At 45.5% G+C, this 18941-nt stretch overlaps 1 protein-coding gene across 23 annotated transcripts; it reads left to right on the top strand.

Moving 5' to 3' along the window:
* Positions 1–5853: 5853 nt before the first annotated feature.
* On the top strand, positions 5854–17176 carry LOC117652540. Of its 23 annotated transcripts, none has more exons than XM_034397546.1 (7): positions 5854–5937; positions 8636–8704; positions 9258–9371; positions 11210–11377; positions 12420–12662; positions 15038–15388; positions 16228–17176. In XM_034397546.1, exons 2-7 carry the CDS (start codon positions 8678–8680, stop codon positions 16720–16722), a joined length of 1398 nt encoding a protein of 465 aa, XP_034253437.1. In that variant the 5' UTR covers positions 5854–5937; positions 8636–8677; the 3' UTR covers positions 16723–17176. The 23 variants fall into 23 exon arrangements, with proteins under 23 accessions (XP_034253437.1, XP_034253427.1, XP_034253436.1 ...); XM_034397536.1 differs by lacking the exon at positions 5854–5937 and adding an exon at positions 6143–6281; XM_034397545.1 differs by lacking the exon at positions 5854–5937 and adding an exon at positions 6319–6426.
* The last annotated feature ends 1765 nt before the right edge of the window (positions 17177–18941 follow it).

The raw sequence follows: 18941 nt of genomic DNA on the forward strand, positions 1-18941 counted from the left end.
TTTTTGGAGACCTACAGAGAAGTGCTGCGAGCCAATCACAGCGTCCTGGAGATGATGACCAACATTCGCGCAAATGGCGAGCGCCGCGGCAACTGACTCTAGTTGCCGACCGCGACGATGCAACTGCACGTGAAGTCCGCAAATATTTGCGGGAATTGGTGAAGGCGGAGGCCCGCGCCGAGGCTGCAGAAGCCTCGAACCGCGCCCTGCAGCTGCGCCTCGCGGAGCAGCAGGTCCGCGCCGACGCGTTGCAGGTCCGCGTCGACGAGGAGCGGCAGCGCGCCGACGCCGCCGATGCCGGGCGGCGCGAGGACGTGCAGCACGCTCGACAGCTGCAAGCCCGCCTTGTTCTTGGCTGTGCATGTTGACGATGATATCATAATGAGCAGGAGCCAGAACAAAATTGACCACACCCTTAATCTAAAAAAATCGAAGAACAACCAAAAACATGCCTGGGAATTGAATTTAAAATAACAGGCATCCTCATTTGTCAGAACAATTATCTTAACAAGGGTCTGCATTGCAAAGGTTCCGAATGAGTCAGTGTAAGCCCGTTAACACTACCATTGAAACCATCAAAAGAAGAAAATGAAAAGGAGAGAGATGCTAGACTGCCCTCTATCTTAAATGCACTCAAACCATGTAAATTGGATCAAAATTCAAACTGTAACAAGTTTTTTTTTCTTTTTTCGAAAAAATCTCCCCCCCCCAAAAAAAAAACAAGGGATGGGGTCGCGTAATTGGCTGAGCGATAGCGAAGCCTGTTACTCCAGTGGGGTTGAAAAGTTTTTCATGTCTGTCTGTCTGTCTGTGTGTGTGTCTGTGTGTCCGCACTACTCCTCCTAAACGGCTCGGCCGATTCTACTGAGATTTTGCAGGGTCATTGGGCATATCCTTAGCTCGCCACACACCAAAATTCAGCTTTCTATCTTAATCCATTCCGTCATATTAGCCAAAAAACACTTTAAAAACGGCAGGAAAGACAACTTTTTTGGAACTTTCAACTTTTTGTCAAGTTCAATGTCGTTTTAAATGTTTTTGAGGCTGCTGATGACGAAAATAGAACCCATTCAGACCTCCGACCGAAAGTTTAGCCACATTAGTGTAGATTTTGATGACTAAATGCTCTTTTTGAGGGGATCACGCCCATTTCCACGGTCTGCCAAGGAAGGCAGCCTGCCGAAGGCAGGTTAGCGACGCAGGCCAAGGTAGGTGTATACGCCAGGCGTGGATTGTCGAAACTGGCGCAGCATCGCGAAGCCTGTTACGACAAGACACAGTCTGGCGTACACCTACCTTGTTTTATTCCTGGGGTCGCGAAAACTTTTAGAACCCATTTTGGGGTCGCAGGCTGAAAAAGGTTGGGAACCGCTGAGCTAGAGACAAACGATATCCATACAGAGAGCTCTTAGGATCTCTATCTTAGCTGCAAAACCAGGCCCGACATTTCATTTGTAGTGAGCTATGCAAGCCGATACACTGAAGATCCAACGAAGGCCGACCTGATAAGAGCGAGAAGAACAATTAAATGTCTAAACACAGTGCCAAACTACACTGTTAAAAAAATCCATCTTAATTTTAAGAAACTTTTTTATGAAGCAGTTTACAAAGACTTTTTGCTAGGAAAAGTAATAAACTTTTTCTTCTTAAAAGTAAGAATCAAATTTGAAAAGTAATAATCTGTTTCTTAAAAGTTGTTTTTGCATTTAAGAAGAATTTAATATAGAGCAGGTAAAAATTGAACGCCTTATGTACGTAATGAGTTGTTCATTGTATGGTAGTAGTCGATTTCACTGCCGAAATCGCTTGGAAGCATGGTTCAAACTCGGTCTCGAACCCGGAATTCCGGATTACCGCACCGCGACGCTACCAACTGCGCCACGAGTGAGCTCTGCGAGGCGGGCTCTAGGATGTGGATGACTCCAAGCCTCTCGGCGGAGACTCCGCTAGGCAGTGGAAGCGCTCATCCCAGGGCCTCCAAACACGACTTCACATGACCAAGATCATCCAAATTTGTTCTTTACGTACACTGGTAGTGAAGCGTCCAATGATCACAATTTTAACTGGCAGGATACGAATCAAATATGAAAAGTCATGGTAATTTTGAATTTTAAGAAACAAATTATTGCATTTGGTAAACAGTCTCAAATTTAATGAACCTGTTTTTTAATTTTAATAAAGTTTCTGAAACTTACCAATATTTTCATTACTTGTCAGAAATGTTTTGGTAAATGTAAAAAATTTTCTTAAACTTCACAAACCTTTATGAGTTTTCATATCCTTTCAAAAGGTTATTAAAATTAAGATGTCATTATGTATTAAATTTAAGAATTTTTTTAACAGTGTACGGCATCATGTATGGACGTCATAAGGATATAACAATACAAGCATTCATTGACGCCAACTTTGCCGGGTCTGGCATAGTAGACAAGATGAGAAGCACCACCGGCTGCACCATAATTGGCTGAGCGATAGCGAAGCCTGTTACTCCAGTGGGGTTGAAAAGTTTTTCATGTCTGTCTGTCTGTGTGTGTCTGTGTGTCCGCACTACTCCTCCCAAACGGCTCGGCCGATTCTGCTGAGATTTTGCAGGGTCATTGGGCATATCCTTGGCTCGCCACACACCAAAATTCAGCTTTCTATCTCAATCCATTTGGTCATATTAGCCAAAAAACACTTTAAAAACGGCAGGAAAAAACAACTTTTTTGGAACTTTCAATTTTTTGTCAAGTTCAATGTCGTTTTAAATGTTTTGGAGGCTGCTGATGACGAAAATAGAACCCATTCAGACCTCCGACCGAAAGTTTAGCCACATTAGTGTAGATTTTGATGACTAAATGCTCTTTTTGAGGGGATCACGCCCATTTCCACGGTCTGCCAAGGAAGGCAGCCTGCCGAAGGCAGGTTAGCGACGCAGGCCAAGGTAGGTGTATACGCCAGGCGTGGATTGTCGAAACTGGCGCAGCATCGCGAAGCCTGTTACGACAAGACACAGTCTGGCGTACACCTACCTTGTTTTATTCCTGGGGTCGCGAAAACTTTTAGAACCCATTTTGGGGTCGCAGGCTGAAAAAGGTTGGGAACCGCTGAGCTAGAGACAAACGATATCCATACAGAGAGCTCTTAGGATCTCTATCTTAGCTGCAAAACCAGGCCCGACATTTCATTTGTAGTGAGCTATGCAAGCCGATACACTGAAGATCCAACGAAGGCCGACCTGATAAGAGCGAGAAGAACAATTAAATGTCTAAACACAGTGCCAAACTACACTGTTAAAAAAATCCATCTTAATTTTAAGAAACTTTTTTATGAAGCAGTTTACAAAGACTTTTTGCTAGGAAAAGTAATAAACTTTTTCTTCTTAAAAGTAAGAATCAAATTTGAAAAGTAATAATCTGTTTCTTAAAAGTTGTTTTTGCATTTAAGAAGAATTTAATATAGAGCAGGTAAAAATTGAACGCCTTATGTACGTAATGAGTTGTTCATTGTATGGTAGTAGTCGATTTCACTGCCGAAATCGCTTGGAAGCATGGTTCAAACTCGGTCTCGAACCCGGAATTCCGGATTACCGCACCGCGACGCTACCAACTGCGCCACGAGTGAGCTCTGCGAGGCGGGCTCTAGGATGTGGATGACTCCAAGCCTCTCGGCGGAGACTCCGCTAGGCAGTGGAAGCGCTCATCCCAGGGCCTCCAAACACGACTTCACATGACCAAGATCATCCAAATTTGTTCTTTACGTACACTGGTAGTGAAGCGTCCAATGATCACAATTTTAACTGGCAGGATACGAATCAAATATGAAAAGTCATGGTAATTTTGAATTTTAAGAAACAAATTATTGCATTTGGTAAACAGTCTCAAATTTAATGAACCTGTTTTTTAATTTTAATAAAGTTTCTGAAACTTACCAATATTTTCATTACTTGTCAGAAATGTTTTGGTAAATGTAAAAAATTTTCTTAAACTTCACAAACCTTTATGAGATTTTCATATCCTTTCAAAAGGTTATTAAAATTAAGATGTCATTATGTATTAAATTTAAGAATTTTTTTAACAGTGTACGGCATCATGTATGGACGTCATAAGGATATAACAATACAAGCATTCATTGACGCCAACTTTGCCGGGTCTGGCATAGTAGACAAGATGAGAAGCACCACCGGCTGCACCATAATTGGCTGAGCGATAGCGAAGCCTGTTACTCCAGTGGGGTTGAAAAGTTTTTCATGTCTGTCTGTCTGTGTGTGTCTGTGTGTCCGCACTACTCCTCCCAAACGGCTCGGCCGATTCTGCTGAGATTTTGCAGGGTCATTGGGCATATCCTTGGCTCGCCACACACCAAAATTCAGCTTTCTATCTCAATCCATTTGGTCATATTAGCCAAAAAACACTTTAAAAACGGCAGGAAAAAACAACTTTTTTGGAACTTTCAATTTTTTGTCAAGTTCAATGTCGTTTTAAATGTTTTGGAGGCTGCTGATGACGAAAATAGAACCCATTCAAACCTCCGACCGAAAGTTTAGCCCCATTAGTGTAGATTTTGATGACCAAATGCTCTTTTTGAGGGGATCACGCCCATTCCTACAGTCTGCCAAGGAAGGCAGCCTGCCGAAGGCAGGTTAGCGACGCAGGCCAAGGTAGGTGTATACGCCAGGCGTGGATTGTCGAAACTGGCGCAGCATCGCGAAGCCTGTTACGACAAGACACAGTCTGGCGTACACCTACCTTGTGATAAATGGTAGTCCTTTCTCCTGGTGCTCCAGAATCCAGCCAGCCTGTAGTGGCTCTCTCAACCACTGAAGCAGAATACATCTCAGCTGTAGAGTGCTGTAAAGAACTACAGTTCATCAGGGCTCTTCTGCTTGAGCTAACAAACAAGGACATACCTGCAGAAATGTTCGTCGACAATCAGACTGCCATCAAACTAAAATCAGGGCAGCTCAACGGTGACCAAACGGCCGACATCTTCACCTAGCCATTGAAGCACTAAAAATTTTGTACATTCAGAGACGCCATGTGTTGCAAGATTAAGTCAGTCACCATATTGAGTTATTTTTATGTTAAAACAGCTTTGTTGTTAGTCTGCAAACCTACAATAATAGTGATTATTCATGAGTTTATATGTACAGATTAATATAACAGTATGGCATGTGATAAAAGTGTGAGAGAACATTTTTTTGCCATTTACATTTGGCATGTTCACCAACTAACTCCTCGCTTTGTGTTGTAAGCTCCACAGCCTATTTTTATATGTATAAATGTTAAGTTGGCTATACTGCTGCGTGCAGTCACCGCCCTCGCTGATGTTGCCGGGAGGAAGAGGCTGAGAAGGCCGGCCTGGAAGCCACGGAAGAAAGAAGATTTTCTCTCTCTCCCTCCCTATGTTTTCAATTATGTTTGAAATTTTGTGAGAGCGGTACTGGCGCTCGTAGGACTCCCCAGTCTCGTTGTCGTGTACCTTAAATCAATAAATCAATCAATCAATCTCCCTGATGTTGGCACCACACCGGAAGTACACAGCCGAAAGAAATCTGTCTCCCTGTTCCTCCTTAGCTGGATCCAGCAATTTTCTCCATAATACAAGCGAAGTTCGTCAAAATATCTATAAGGTACAGTGAATTCCCGATGAAATGTTATAAAGGCAGCTGCACCATTATGATATGGACAATTTTCACTTTAACATAGAGAGTCTTCACTATGCAACTTTTCGAGTATTCATTTTCGTTTGAAGTTATGAAGCAACTGCATCTCCGGCTTCTTAGAGGGCGCCTGGTGTCTGCAGGTAGTGTCAGAGTGGGGCAGCTTGTTCGATTGATCGTTTGCCTCGGTCGTCCTCTGGTGCCCTTGCATGCTACAGTGGAGGCTACAGCGCGTTGTCTAAGAAATCCGCCTCATGCACCGCAGTGATCTTCGCGTCCAGCCAGACGCGTCACTGGTAAAACCAAAGCGTAATATTACTCTCTGTATTCAAGCGTCATCAATTTACGCTTTGAAATCAAGCGTAACACGCTCATACGCCTAGATTCTCCCTTTTAAAAGCATAGTGAAATTTCCAGAGTATGCTTCATTTCGAGCGTAACGTATTCAAGCGTAACTTAGTGCTTGGCTCAAGCATAGAGTTACGTTTCAGTTATACCAGTGGTCGCACGTGCGGGTCTCTCTCTTGAAGCTTGTTTTTGGCAGTCGGTACCAAAGGTGGCGTTCTCTCTCAGCCCGCGGAGCACTGATCTAGAAGGAAAGAGGAGATTCCGCCTTCGGTCTTCACTTGCTGACGATCAGGTAACGAGAATGGTGAAGAAATCGCCAAGAACGACTTGATTACAAATAGATTGGGAAGCATTTTGTTTGTCATTTAACTTCGTGAGGTAGCTGGTGAAGGTCTTCTTCAGATGACTTCTTCCATTCCGAATATCTCGTTACCTGAGTAAGCTTAATTCTAAAGGTTCCGCTGATTGCAGGAGGTGTTTGAAAGCACACAACGTATGTCCCTTCGATATCAACCGTCGTTAAAATATGATAGCTGTTGCGTAACATGCTGCCCCGTCCGTTATCGCCGTGTAAATAACGAAAGTACTCGTAAATTCTGGAACCAGTAGTGCGCCATTTAACGGCGGTTACTGTTAAATGCCAGAATCTGCCGTAACCCTGATTGGTCACAAGCGTAAGTCTGGACGAAGTTCATAAGTCTCCGCTAGGTAGCGTGCAACTGGTTCCTGCTTGTTGATCACTTTCGCTCTTCAGATGGTGACGACTGAAAGGGTGTATTCGGGTTCCGAAGTGTGAGTGTTGATGCGAGTATAATTCGGTAACATTACGACTTCAGGGTGGAAAAAGTGTGTACACACACTGTACTTGGTATATACTTATGGCCATTTAGGTCGGGGTTAATCTTCTCGGTATATTGAAACCCGTTAATATTATTCGCAACATCATATCAAGAGAACGCACCACACTCCGGTCCTACTCTCATTCCCGCGGTTGCAGGTGCCCGAGTGTTTGGCGAAGTCCTCCGGCGCATAGCTACTGCACCCCGCGTAACAGGCTTCAGGTTTAGGCCATCTGAAGTCCTGGCGTTAGGCCTCACGGTGTTAGCCTCTTGAATTTGGCAAGTTCGTCGGGAAAGCTGCTAGATTACGACTTGGCGTAACATGCCGCTCGTTACCTTTCTCCTCCTGCCCCATTGGGTATTTTAACGAATCCTTGGCCCGGAAGTTAAAGAACTAAAGTAAGAACCAAAACCGCTTCTGCACATGCGCAGACGTTCCTCTCCACTCCGAGGCAGCGTCTGCGCATGCGCAGAAGCGGTCTTTTTTCTTACTTTTGTTCTTTGACTTCCGGGCCAGGGATTCGTTAAATTACCCTGTTGGGTGAGTGTCTCACTTTATCGTCTCTTACACTTCCGCGAGTACTAGAAAGTATTTCTGCTAAACCTCGCATCTGGACTAAACGTAACATCCTGATTTACTTTCGTTGCTCCATAACCTGAGTGCCACTGATCATCGCTCACGCAACGTGGTATCGCCCTGCGCTGATCTCCAAGGCTCTCTGTGAAGCTTTGCCCCTGGAGGCTTAGCAAAACTGGGTTTGGGGTGCTGGTGGATTCCATTAGTACTTAAGCTGACTTTGTTTGAAGTAAGTCTTGATCGCTCTCAGAGAACGTGTTCAAAGGAATTTCCTTACTTCTCAATCTCTTTCTTCACGTTAACCAACTCCCTGCTTCCAGCAGGTTTAGTACAATCTTAACCGTTGCGTGAAACGGAGCTTTCGGAAGTTCTTAACGGTTTTGCAACGCGTTCGCGCTGTTCATAGGGTATTTCAGCGATTCCTTCTACGGGTAGTCAAAGAACTAAGATCTCAAGCTGCTTCTGCGTATGCGCAGAGTTCCCTCCTCCCCTTTGAGGCTCGCATGCACAGTGGTTGTATTAGATCTTAATTCAGTTCTTCGACGGCTGAAATTTCGGGCTTGAACTATCTGAATTGTTCGTAGCATTATTGAATCTGAGTAATTTTTTTTATGTTGGTAAATGTAGGTGTTAAAATTTAGAGTCATTTCCCCTCCTGCGTAACATGCGCAAATGCACGCTGCAGTAGATCCAGCGTAACATGCGCTAGTGCACGCTTCACCAGTTCTTGCGTAACTTGCGCCAATGCACGTTGCACTAGATCCTGCGTAACATGCGCTAGTGCACGCTACACTAGTTCCTGCGTACCATGCTCTAGTGCACGCTCTAGTAGTTCCTGCGTACCATGCGCTTATGCACGTTCCGCTAGGTCCTGCGTTACATGCGCTAATGCGCGCTGTGCTTGCTCCTGCGTTAATGGGGTACTTCGGAGAAGAGCTCGACCGGATGTTGAGAAGAAATCAAGAAGAACAAACGCCGGTCTTGTAACTCTGCGGAAGCGGCAGAACGGCGACGCAGACGCTCATTCGCACAAATTTCACGTACTTTGTTCTTCTTGATTTCTTCGCAACTTCCGGTCCAGCTCTTCTCCGAAGTTCTCTATTGCGTCGCGAATTCTCGCTCCGATAGCTCAAAGCTCTCGCGTGTTCTTCATCTTGCGTCACTTCCGTCGAAAAGTGTCTGAGAACTTAGTGTGCGTGACCATCAATTTTGTGTATTCTCTGTGAACAGTTTCGCCTGACGGTCGCTGAGCTTCTGCAGTAACAACTCACAATGGCGCCGGGAGCTAAGCGAAGAAATGTAAGTGTTCCGCTTTGATTCTGATTGATCTAGAGTAGGTGTGAATTTGTTTCGAACCGAAAGTTGCACCCTATTAACTTTAGAGCATTGTAGTCGTTGCCAATTGACTTTGCACGTGAAACTCGCACGACTTAGTGTTCACGTGGCATGTTCATAATATGCGTCAAAATGCTTGAAAACCTAACCTAACTTTAAACAAATCTGAGCACAACTTGATGATAAACGCTGCTCGCGTTTAAACTAATGAAGCATCCCGTAGGGTGTGACCTCACTTGCTGCACGAGCATTCTAATTATGTGTAGTACTGGTAGTTTAATGTGCTGAAAAATTACAACTTTTCTCAGTGGGGATGGGAAGTTCGTAAAGTGCTGGAATGCGGTGTATCCATTTGCATCCCAGCATTTTCATTCTTCTAGCAGTGTTCTAGCCACGTTCCTTTATATGAGGCAAACTGTCTATGGACAGTTCTGCAGATTATTTTTTTCTTCACTCGAAGGCTGCCCTCGCACGTGTGCACATGTGTTTCTACAATGCAGTTCTCCTTGTGTTCCAGACGAACGAGGCCGGACCTTCTCATGATGGACTCGGCGTGGCCGCCAAGCAGATGCGGCAAGATGCAGTGGACGAACAGAACGCTGACGTCGCGCAGCAGCAAGCCGCTCCTCAGGTAGGTCCGAGCTGAACTTGCGTACTGAGAAAGAAATTAGTGTTCATCAATCAATACCCTATGTTGGGTGAGGTATTTTTTACTACCCAAATTTGCAAGAGGATTTCCTCACATAAATTTACTCTCATTCCAAGTACACTTAACGTTGAAACGAACGTGACAAAATGTCGTGTTCGATTAAGCATAGTGTCACAGTCATTTGAATGTGAACAGGAGTCTTTTGACTACCTTTGACCAAAAAATGGAGGAAATCGGCATCGGTCGTGTTCCACGATCGGACTTCTTAAAAAAAATGCCTCTCAAGCTAATTTTTTACCGATTCACATCCAAACGTATGTGACTCAATGCCCAAAGTTTCAGCTCGAACGTCGTTCCAACGTGATGTCACGTACTTGGAATGAGAGTGTTTCGGTGACAACGTGATTCTCATTCAATTTTGAGCGATAAAGAGTTCACTGCAAACTCAACAGTGTGCTCAGCACATTCTGTTCAGCGTGCCCGCGCGGGAGAATCTGCATTCTGAATTGTACTCAGGAACTGATGTCACACTATGCTTTTAAGTGAATAAGGAGGGTAGTTGTAGTGTGGCTCAATTGTTCTGAAAGTGTTCACAGATGTGCTATTTTGTGTGTAGAATGAAGTATGCATCGGGCATAGTCTAACTGCAGATGACCGGCTGCAGTTCGAGTACGGTTAAAATACAGTTTAAGTACACTTAACTGTACTTGAACTGTGCTCTAACTGCCAAAAAACTAGTAGTTTTTTAGGACCTTTTCAGTTTCAACTGCAGTTTTGCGGACAGTTCACGACAGTTTTGACAAAAATACGGTTTTGCCATAAAAATTCAAAAATTTTGATTTTCAGCTTTATGGTGCCTCCCTCCCTCCCACTCTCTCCCCCTTTTTTTTTTTTTTTTTTTTTAGTCGTTGTTGAAGTTTGTCAGTCAGTAGTCGAACCCGGGCCTCAGGGTTGTCAGACCGCAACGCTGCCAACTGCGCTACGGAGACGTGTGAGGGTCTGGCGCCAGCGCGGGCGATGCCACTGGCCATGCCCGCGCGCTCAGGTAGACGAGGGATTACCGCCGCTCGGCGCGCTCCACTCCACGAGGAATTTTCCCGTCATTTGCCGAGACAAGCTTATCTGGAAGCAGTGCCGAGCTTCACTCGGCGAAATTTAGAACATTAGAATCATTCCAGGCCGTGACGTGAAAGGGCATTCAGGGTGAAGTTGGAAGTACTCTTTGACTTCTACAGCAATAAACTTTAATTGTAGTTTTTGACTGCATTCCCAATTGACCCCGGGAATGCATATGTCATACACTTTTTTTTACTCTCCATGTGTAAGCAAAGAGCAAATTAGAAGTATATTTGTCACGGCATTTGGATTTGGAAATAAGTTGAACTTTGACTGTCGTTTGAACTACATTCTGGACTGCCAAAGCAGACTGCAGTTGGATCTGGCAACAAAAATGCAGTTGAAGGACAGTTTCTGTGCACTTTAAAGCACAAAATTGACTGCAGCCAGCAATACAGAACTGATGGCACTTTAAATGCAGTTTAAGGGCAGAAAAGAACTGCAGAAAGGAACTGCAGATGAGCCACTGCAGTTTCAAATACAGTTTGACTACTGATCCTTTCGCGCGGGTGTACTCGCAAGTACACTCCAACGTGAGTGTACTCAGATGAGTACACTCCATCAAGAGTGACTTAACGTCACTACACTAACGAAAGTGCCGTTGCCGATGTATATCGCTGCGTTTCCTGTTATTTTGATCGGCATAGTCAATTCTTATGACGGAATGTTAATCTCTGACCCGCTTGTGCGCATTGTGTCCGCAGGGCGACGCGGACAAGTGGTCTGCGATGCGGCTGCGGTGCTCCTCCAAGACGATGCGCGACGAGGCCGCGCTGCAAGACTTCCTGGCGACGCTGGCGGAGGCGCCCCAACTCGCGGCGCTGGAGCTGTCGCTGGGCAACAGGCCGGGCACCCGGACGGCCCTGCTTCAGGTAAGCGGAAGTAACTTTGAATTTCAGTGCACTGCCAATCCAAGTGCGGACCAAGTCCACGCTTCCTTGCGTGGTCCAGCCTGGTCCACGCTTCTTTGCGTGGACCACACTTTGGTCCACGCTTTATTGCGTGGACCACAGTTTGGTCCACGCTTCTTTGCGTGGACCACACTTTGGGCCACACTTCCTTGACTGACACAGACTGTGCGGGAAACTGACACGGACCAGACTGTGAAGCGTGGACCAAACCGTGGTCCACGCAAGGAAGTGTGGACCAAACTGTGGTCCACGCAAGGAAACGTGGACCAAACTGGTCCACGCAAGGAAGCGTGGACCATAAATGGTCGACGCAAGGAAGCGTGGACTTGGTCCACACTTGGATTGGCAGTGTGAACAAACATTTGGTTTCCACCTCATCTCTTACGATTTACCTCCAAATTTCCTTGAATCTCGGCATGAAGTTCTCTGTTTCCTGAAGAATTCATGTGAATTTCGCCTAAATTTCGCAAAGTTTCGATTGTCAACTTTTTTTTTTGAATCTTTGAATTGTGACTACACGCTTCAAACCTTACAAAGTATTTTGAGCATACCGTACATAATGCAAACAAGTCTACTTTGTAATTCGAAGAAATAGTTCGTAAGTTACGAAGTATTTTCTTTCTTGGCTTATGTATGCTCAAAAAACTTTACTATAACAAACTGTTTTTCTTTGTATGGCCTGTAATAGTTTGTTAGTTTTTCTCAGTGTAAATTCCTTTCAATTTTTGATCCGCGCGGGAGAATCCGCAGTCTGAATTGTACCCAGGAACTGATGTCAGATTATGCTTAGAAGTGGATAAGCAGGGTAGTTGTAGTGTGGCTCAATTGTTCTTGAAGTGTTCACAAATGTGCTATTTTTGTGTGAAGAATGAAGTATGCATCGGCCACAGTCAAACTGCAGATGATCGGCTGCAGTTCGAGTGCGGTTAACTTCGAAAACTTTCCAAGGCTTCCGATGAATTTAGGTTTACTAATTTGTTGGAGTTGTGCCCCGTTGTTAAAGGTGCTCGTTGCGCTCCACACGGCCACGCCCAGAATCAAGGAGCTTGTCTTGACCTTCGGCGAGGCCAGCCTGGACAGCGTGATCGCGCTGCTGGGCCGCGTGAGGGGCCACCTGGAGAAGCTGGTCGTGTCCGCGCCCTACCAGCACGCCGCGTACGACGCCCCGGGCGCCCTGCAGCGCTTCTGGACCGCGCTGGAGGAAACCGGCCTCACGACGCTCGAGCTCCCCGGATACTGCCTGAACGTGAGTGGAGGGGAACTAATTGAGAAAGTGCACGGTAGAACTATCCCCTGGCATTTCCAGGAATATCGGTCATTTCACTGGAAATTCTCATGGGATTCTCAGGAGTATTGGGTTATTCTCAGGAGACGGTTTATAAGCGTCTGGTGGGATTGTGTGTGTGCTTGTCTCTTTTCGAGCGAGAGTACAGTATCAGTTCTATTGTGACAAGATGTTACTGATTTTTGTACAGTTAAAGTTATTCATTTAATTCCATGCATAAAAGCTGCGTATTTTCTCCCAACCTCTGCTAAAATGCGTTTAAATTTTTACGAAAAGTTCGTTTGCTCACGAAGTAACTCTTGGACTCTTTCATAACTGATCCATGAGGCGGAAGAATGGGGTAACTCAATTTTCTTCATTTTTCAGGAGAAATTATAAACTGATTGCAGGGTAAACTGAATCCAATCAGATGAATGATGCAATTGCATTTTTGTCCAAAAAGTCTAAGAAATAACTATGAAAATTTTCTACAGTGTAGCATTACTCTGCAGACGGTTTCTGTGATTTAATTCTTAACGCTGGAATGGACTACAGAACCATGTTTACTAAGTTTTCCTGAAGTGGAACTTTTTAAGTGGAGCTGAGGTCTGTGTAGAGTCTGTATTTCTGTGGTACATTTTTGGAGTTACCTCTTTTTTGCAACTAGTGATGAGGAGTCAAGTTGAGTTGATTCTTTTCACATAAGATTCAGAAAGACACAAGTTGAGTTATCTCCTTTTGCCATTTTGTTCAATGGAGTTCTGTGGACTTCGGTTGAGTTACCTCCATTTCCCGATGCAATTGAGACCCTGAAAGGGGTCAAGATGAGTTATATCCATTTTTCATGTGGATTTTCTCTTCAACTGTTAGGAGTAGGGTCAAACAATTTCGTGTAATGATGCAACCCATCCTGAGGCACAATTATAAGAAAATTTCAATTTGGAGATAGGTCGAATTATTTCCTTCTTCCGCTTCCTGGATCAACTGTGTTAGAGAGATTGTTTGATTTATTCTTTAAGAGGGATAGTTAATTGTGTGACAGGCGGAGTGAGAGGTGTGCATGTGATTCGAGGAACTTCACGTGAATAACTCCGCTAGTTGCATCGTCGTTTTTCACGGACCTTCGACGGGAGGTTCTTCACTGGTAAAACTAAAGCGTAGTGTTACCCTCTGTCGTCAAGCATAGTTAGTTTACGCTTGACGCTTGAAATCAAGCGTAACAGGCTCATCCACCAATAATCTCCCTGTCTTAATGCATGGGGAAATTTTAGTCTATGCTTCATTTTAAGGACTGGTAGAACTCAAGCGTTCTTTTACGCCTTTCCGCAAGCGTAGTAGAACTACGCTCGGCTTCAAGCGTAGTTCTCCATTTCGCCCCTCTCCCGCATATCTAAATGCATGGGAGAATTTCTTCTCTACGCTTGACATCAAGCGTAAAGTCTGCAACCGGAGTTGTGTGCTTGAAAGAAGCATACAACTACGCTTGAGTTATACCAGAGAGCGTAACGTCTCAAGCGTAACATTATGCTTGACTCAAGCATAGAGTTACGCTTTAGTTTTACCAGTGTTCGTACCACGAATGTAGTAATCTGTTCATTAGCGTACCGACCCCTCTTGATGGAACCATCGTAATTCGCCCCGGCGCAGGGAGAACGTCTAAGCTCACCGTGTGCTGGGAAACCATCTTTACACACTAAATGTCATGGGACTTTTTTTGTCCCACGATTTATGCAATTTTAAGCACATCCGACGCTGATACAATTTTGTTGCCGTCTGGAGACACATTTTGTCCGACGCCTGCTGCAAATTGAACTTTCACAAGACAATTTGTCCCGCCTGGCTGACACAAAATTGCATCACCACCGGATGTGCTTAAAATTGCATCATTCATGGGACAAAAAAAGTCCCATGACATTTAGTGTGTACCCACGAAGTTAAGATGCCCTCTCAGCCCCTTGCGAGGAAGGGCGGTGGTCTGTAGCGCTCGGGCGAGTAGGGATGGTTTCTCAAGCTTTATGAATGAATGGTAAAAATAACTTTTGTTCTAACGAACTGCTTTGCTTTGTTAGGCTTTGAAATAGTTTGTAAGGTTCACTAGTAAAACTAGAGCGTAGTTGTATGCTTCATTCAAGCATACAACTATGCTTGAAGACTTCACGTTTGAAGTCAAGCATACAGAAGAAATTTTCCGATGCATTTGGATAGGCGGGAAAGAGGCGAAATGGAGAACTACGCTTGATAAGCCGAGCGTGGTTCTACTACGCATGAAGAAAGGCGTAAAAGTACGCTTGAGTTGCACCAGTGTTTTCTCAGTGTTTAAAACGCCCTGCCTTACCGCTCGTCTGCTCTTGCTTCAGTTGCAGGGCTCCACGAAGGTGAAGCTGGTGCCCGCCAAGTGGCGCCTCCAGAGCCTGTCGGTGACGTTCGGGCCGCCGTGCACCAAGCGGACCCTGCTGCCCGCGCTGATCCGGGCCAACGCCAAGTCCCTGCGCAAGGCGAAGGTGGGCGGCGTCTCGATGCACCCGACCGACCTGGCGGCCGCGTTCACCGCCCTGGCCGCGTGCAAGGGACTCGTCGACGCCACGGTGCCCTGCTGCAAGAGCGTCGCCGTGCTGGAGGGCTGCGCCGAGCTCACCAAGATCGACTTCACCGCCGCCCACCTCCTCATGGCGGGCACGGCCGGCGAGGACGTGAGGGCCGTCGCCAAGGTTGGTACCGCCGCGATGCTTGAGACACACTGTGAAAATTTGTGGTCAGTTTGTCCATATCGTGATAGATAATCTCATCACTTTCAAATGGTGACAACCTCACCACAAATTTATGATATTTTCACCCAAGCTCCCATACTTATTGCATGGGCGTGACAACCATGTTATCAATTGTTTTAAAGACTTCGTTGTAAGGAAAAGAAGCCTTGACATTATCATGAAGTGACGACTCAAATTTTCACAGTGCTTACGCAGTTCTTGTAAGTTACGTAAGTTATGCTGCGCTTGCATAAGCTTCTGAATAATGTGCTCATCAACGCTTAATGTGTAGGTTGTTGTGCATAAGGAGAAGCGTATGCATGGTGTCAGGTAGTGCGTAACTTACGTACGTGAAGGGTACATGGTTTTAGTTTGTACCAGCCTGACTCGACTTGAGCCAAACGATATTGCTTTGTCAGTCGACTTCAGTACACTTCAAACCTGACTGCTAACTAAGTAGACACTGCATGCTAAGTCCCGTAACTCAATGCTGTGTATTGTTAACTTAATGCTAATTTGTAAGTGTGTACTATGTAGACAGGCAGGTTCGTGTCCGTCGTGTATGTATGTAAAGATTCGTTTGAACTGCACTCTTATCCTGTTAGTTATTCATTGACGGCTCTCCGCATTAATTAAATTCCGTTACGAGGCTCATCATATCAGGAAAAGGAAATTGACGTTTACTAATCATCAATTTCGTTTTGACCAACGATTGATGCGCGTAATCGACAATACGATATTGAAATAAAACACAGTACGAGTGTGACAATTAATTGGTGTTCTTTTTCTCCGTCCTCAAGGTGCTGGCCAAGCCGGCCGTCGCGGAGCGCGTGGACGACCTGACGCTCACGTTCTTCAAGTTCGGCGTGACCAAGCAGTTGGCGCAGGGCCTGTACAAGTCAGTCCGCGGCATGCGCAAGCTCAAGACCCTGTCCGTGGCCTTCTGCACCGGCTTCCCCTCGGCGTTCAAGAACATCCTCAAGAGCCAGCCGCTGCTCGAGCACCTGCACCTGGACGACGGCGACGAGCCGGCCTGGCAGCCCCGCGTGCTGGCGGACATCACCCCCGCCAACGCCCCCTGCCTCAAGTCCGTGCGGCTGCACCCGGGGCTGCTCAGCGAGCAGGGCAAGCTGCAGGACGCGGCGCGCGCCATCGAGCAGCGCTTCGCCGCGGCGGGCCGCCCCGTGGAGGTGGTGCTCGGCAAGCGCAACGTCGACAGGCCGGACGATTCCTCGGACGAGGAGGACGACGACGAAGAAGGCGCGGCACCCAACCCAGGATGTGCCATCGCGTAGAGATCAAAGTCCGGGACCGTCGGACCGTCACTGCTGATGAGCTTCGCAGTGTGAAGAATAGCCCACAGACTGGCCACAGATGAATGATGTGTGACTTAACCGTGATCTCTTACAGTGTCCGTTTGCTGTGGAAGTTTTTAATTTGCTTTATTTTTATGTCGTGTCGACTGCCTTTCACTTGAAATGGTTACGTATCCGTCGGTCAATCTTTCTAGTTTTCTATTTTATTGTGCGATTCTCTTTACGGTAGATCATGGAGTACTCGTTGAATCCTTCAGTCACCTTGACATGTGTTGTATTTTTAAATTTTTGACTGCCAGTCTCTGAATTGTGACTTCGTGCTTCATAGCTATTAAGGTAGTCGCAAGTCAGTAGTGACCCTTTTCTAATTATAAATTCTGTATACGACTGTGGCTATTATGGTGTGAATAATAATTGATCAATTTCATCTATATCAAGTTGTTCGATTTTATTTCATTGATCTCATTAACTTTCAGTTTGAACATGAAGGTGTATTCAAAGTCTCGAGCCTAAGTAAAAGCTGCAAGTCATTTAGTTTTTTACTATCCTGAGGTTTTAAGCCTTTTTATAGTGTATTGTGCTGTGTGAGGCATTATGCGCCTGCAGTCACCTCCAGTCTCCAGCCTTCACATCCGAGATTGTGACCAATCTTAGGTAAAATTGAAGGTCAAATTGCATTTTTGATATTTTCTTTTCCTTTTTGGCTGGCTTACTAGGGGCTCAAACTTAAAATATTTATCAGAAGAATAGTAACACTAAGTGCTAAGGCTGAGTCGATAACTAACAACTTAACTGATATTCAAAGAGTCCAATATCTCAGTAATTTTTAGGACGATAGTACAAAAAGAATGAGAAGAATGGTCATTCACAAATGTATCACCCTTAAGTGTCTCGTACTCAAATATATAATCGAATAAAGGGCGATAACACGACTTATCGATAAAGAAAGGTCAGACATCAGTGAGACTGGCCCTTGATTTCCTGGGCGTGATATTGCCCTTCGACGGTTGATACTCAAAAGTGTATCGGTGATACAACAAAGTTTGACGCTTTCTCGTTAATTTTCAGTGTAGGTCCAAACCTAACACCTCGACTCCAAACCGTCATGTGCACACTCTCAGCCTTTTACTGACTATTTCTCATTAGCACACTGAGAATCCAAACGCTATGAGTAGGCCTATAGCGTTCCTAACGCTATGAGTATAACGTCTATTGGTGCGATGCAAAAGCGTCGCACATGAAGTGCAATGCCTCCCCTTCCCCATGCATTAGCATAGGGCACTTTCGGGATGCATCGCACCTAAGGTGCAATATGGCTATCGTATTGCACGTACGGTGCGATATCTCAGCTGCATTGCACCATACGTGCTATACTTGTAGCGTTTGGAATCTCAGTGCAGACGCATTTCTGTAAGCAACCATATACTTAGTATTTTTTGTATGTGCCACTTAGCAATTGCTTATTACTGTACTGATATAACCGTTTTCTAAGTAAATCAAAAAGACATTTTTAAGTATTTAAGAACGGAATACTAAGTATTATGGTAGCTTACAGAAATGCGTCTGCTAATGAGAAATAGTAAACGGCTGAGAGTGGAATGCGGGGAAAGCGTGGAAAGCTTCATCAAAGTGTTCTTTGTGCCCTTCAAAAGTTTTTGAGAGCTGGTTCCAAGGGCGGATCCAGGGACGGGTTCAGGGGGGGCGATGTCGCGATAGTTGCCTACCTGCAGGGGTAATGTGCGACTTTTGTCCCCCCCCCCCTGGATCCGCGCCTGGCTGATTCTCTATGATATGGAGAAAATTCTAGCTGACTTCATAGCCCACCATTGAGAATTCACCATTCCTCACAGATATTTTGTCGAATTTCGTGTGCAGTAAATCTCTACCATAATATGGTGGTGCAACCTTTTGCCGTAAGACATTTAGAGTGTGTGACGCTGGGCTCGGCCCGGCGCTGCGTGCGGGGAAGGGACGAGGAAGAGGCAGTCCTCCCGGCAGTAGGACGATAACATAATATCCCATTAACCTCCAAGGTCAAGTCCGTGTCGCCAGGCGGGGAGGCCACGCGAGAGAGGACGAATGGTACGCAGGGCGTGCTCTGCAAACTCAAGTGTTTGCCAGGCATGCACTTCTTGGTGCATGCCTGCAGGCACACACTTCTTTTCTGCATGCCTGGCAGGCACACACTTCTTTGCCGC

This window comes from Thrips palmi, unplaced genomic scaffold (genome assembly GCF_012932325.1).
Source record: "Thrips palmi isolate BJ-2018 unplaced genomic scaffold, TpBJ-2018v1 HiC_scaffold_7, whole genome shotgun sequence".
In the NCBI taxonomy this organism is placed as follows: Eukaryota; Metazoa; Arthropoda; class Insecta; order Thysanoptera; family Thripidae; genus Thrips; species Thrips palmi.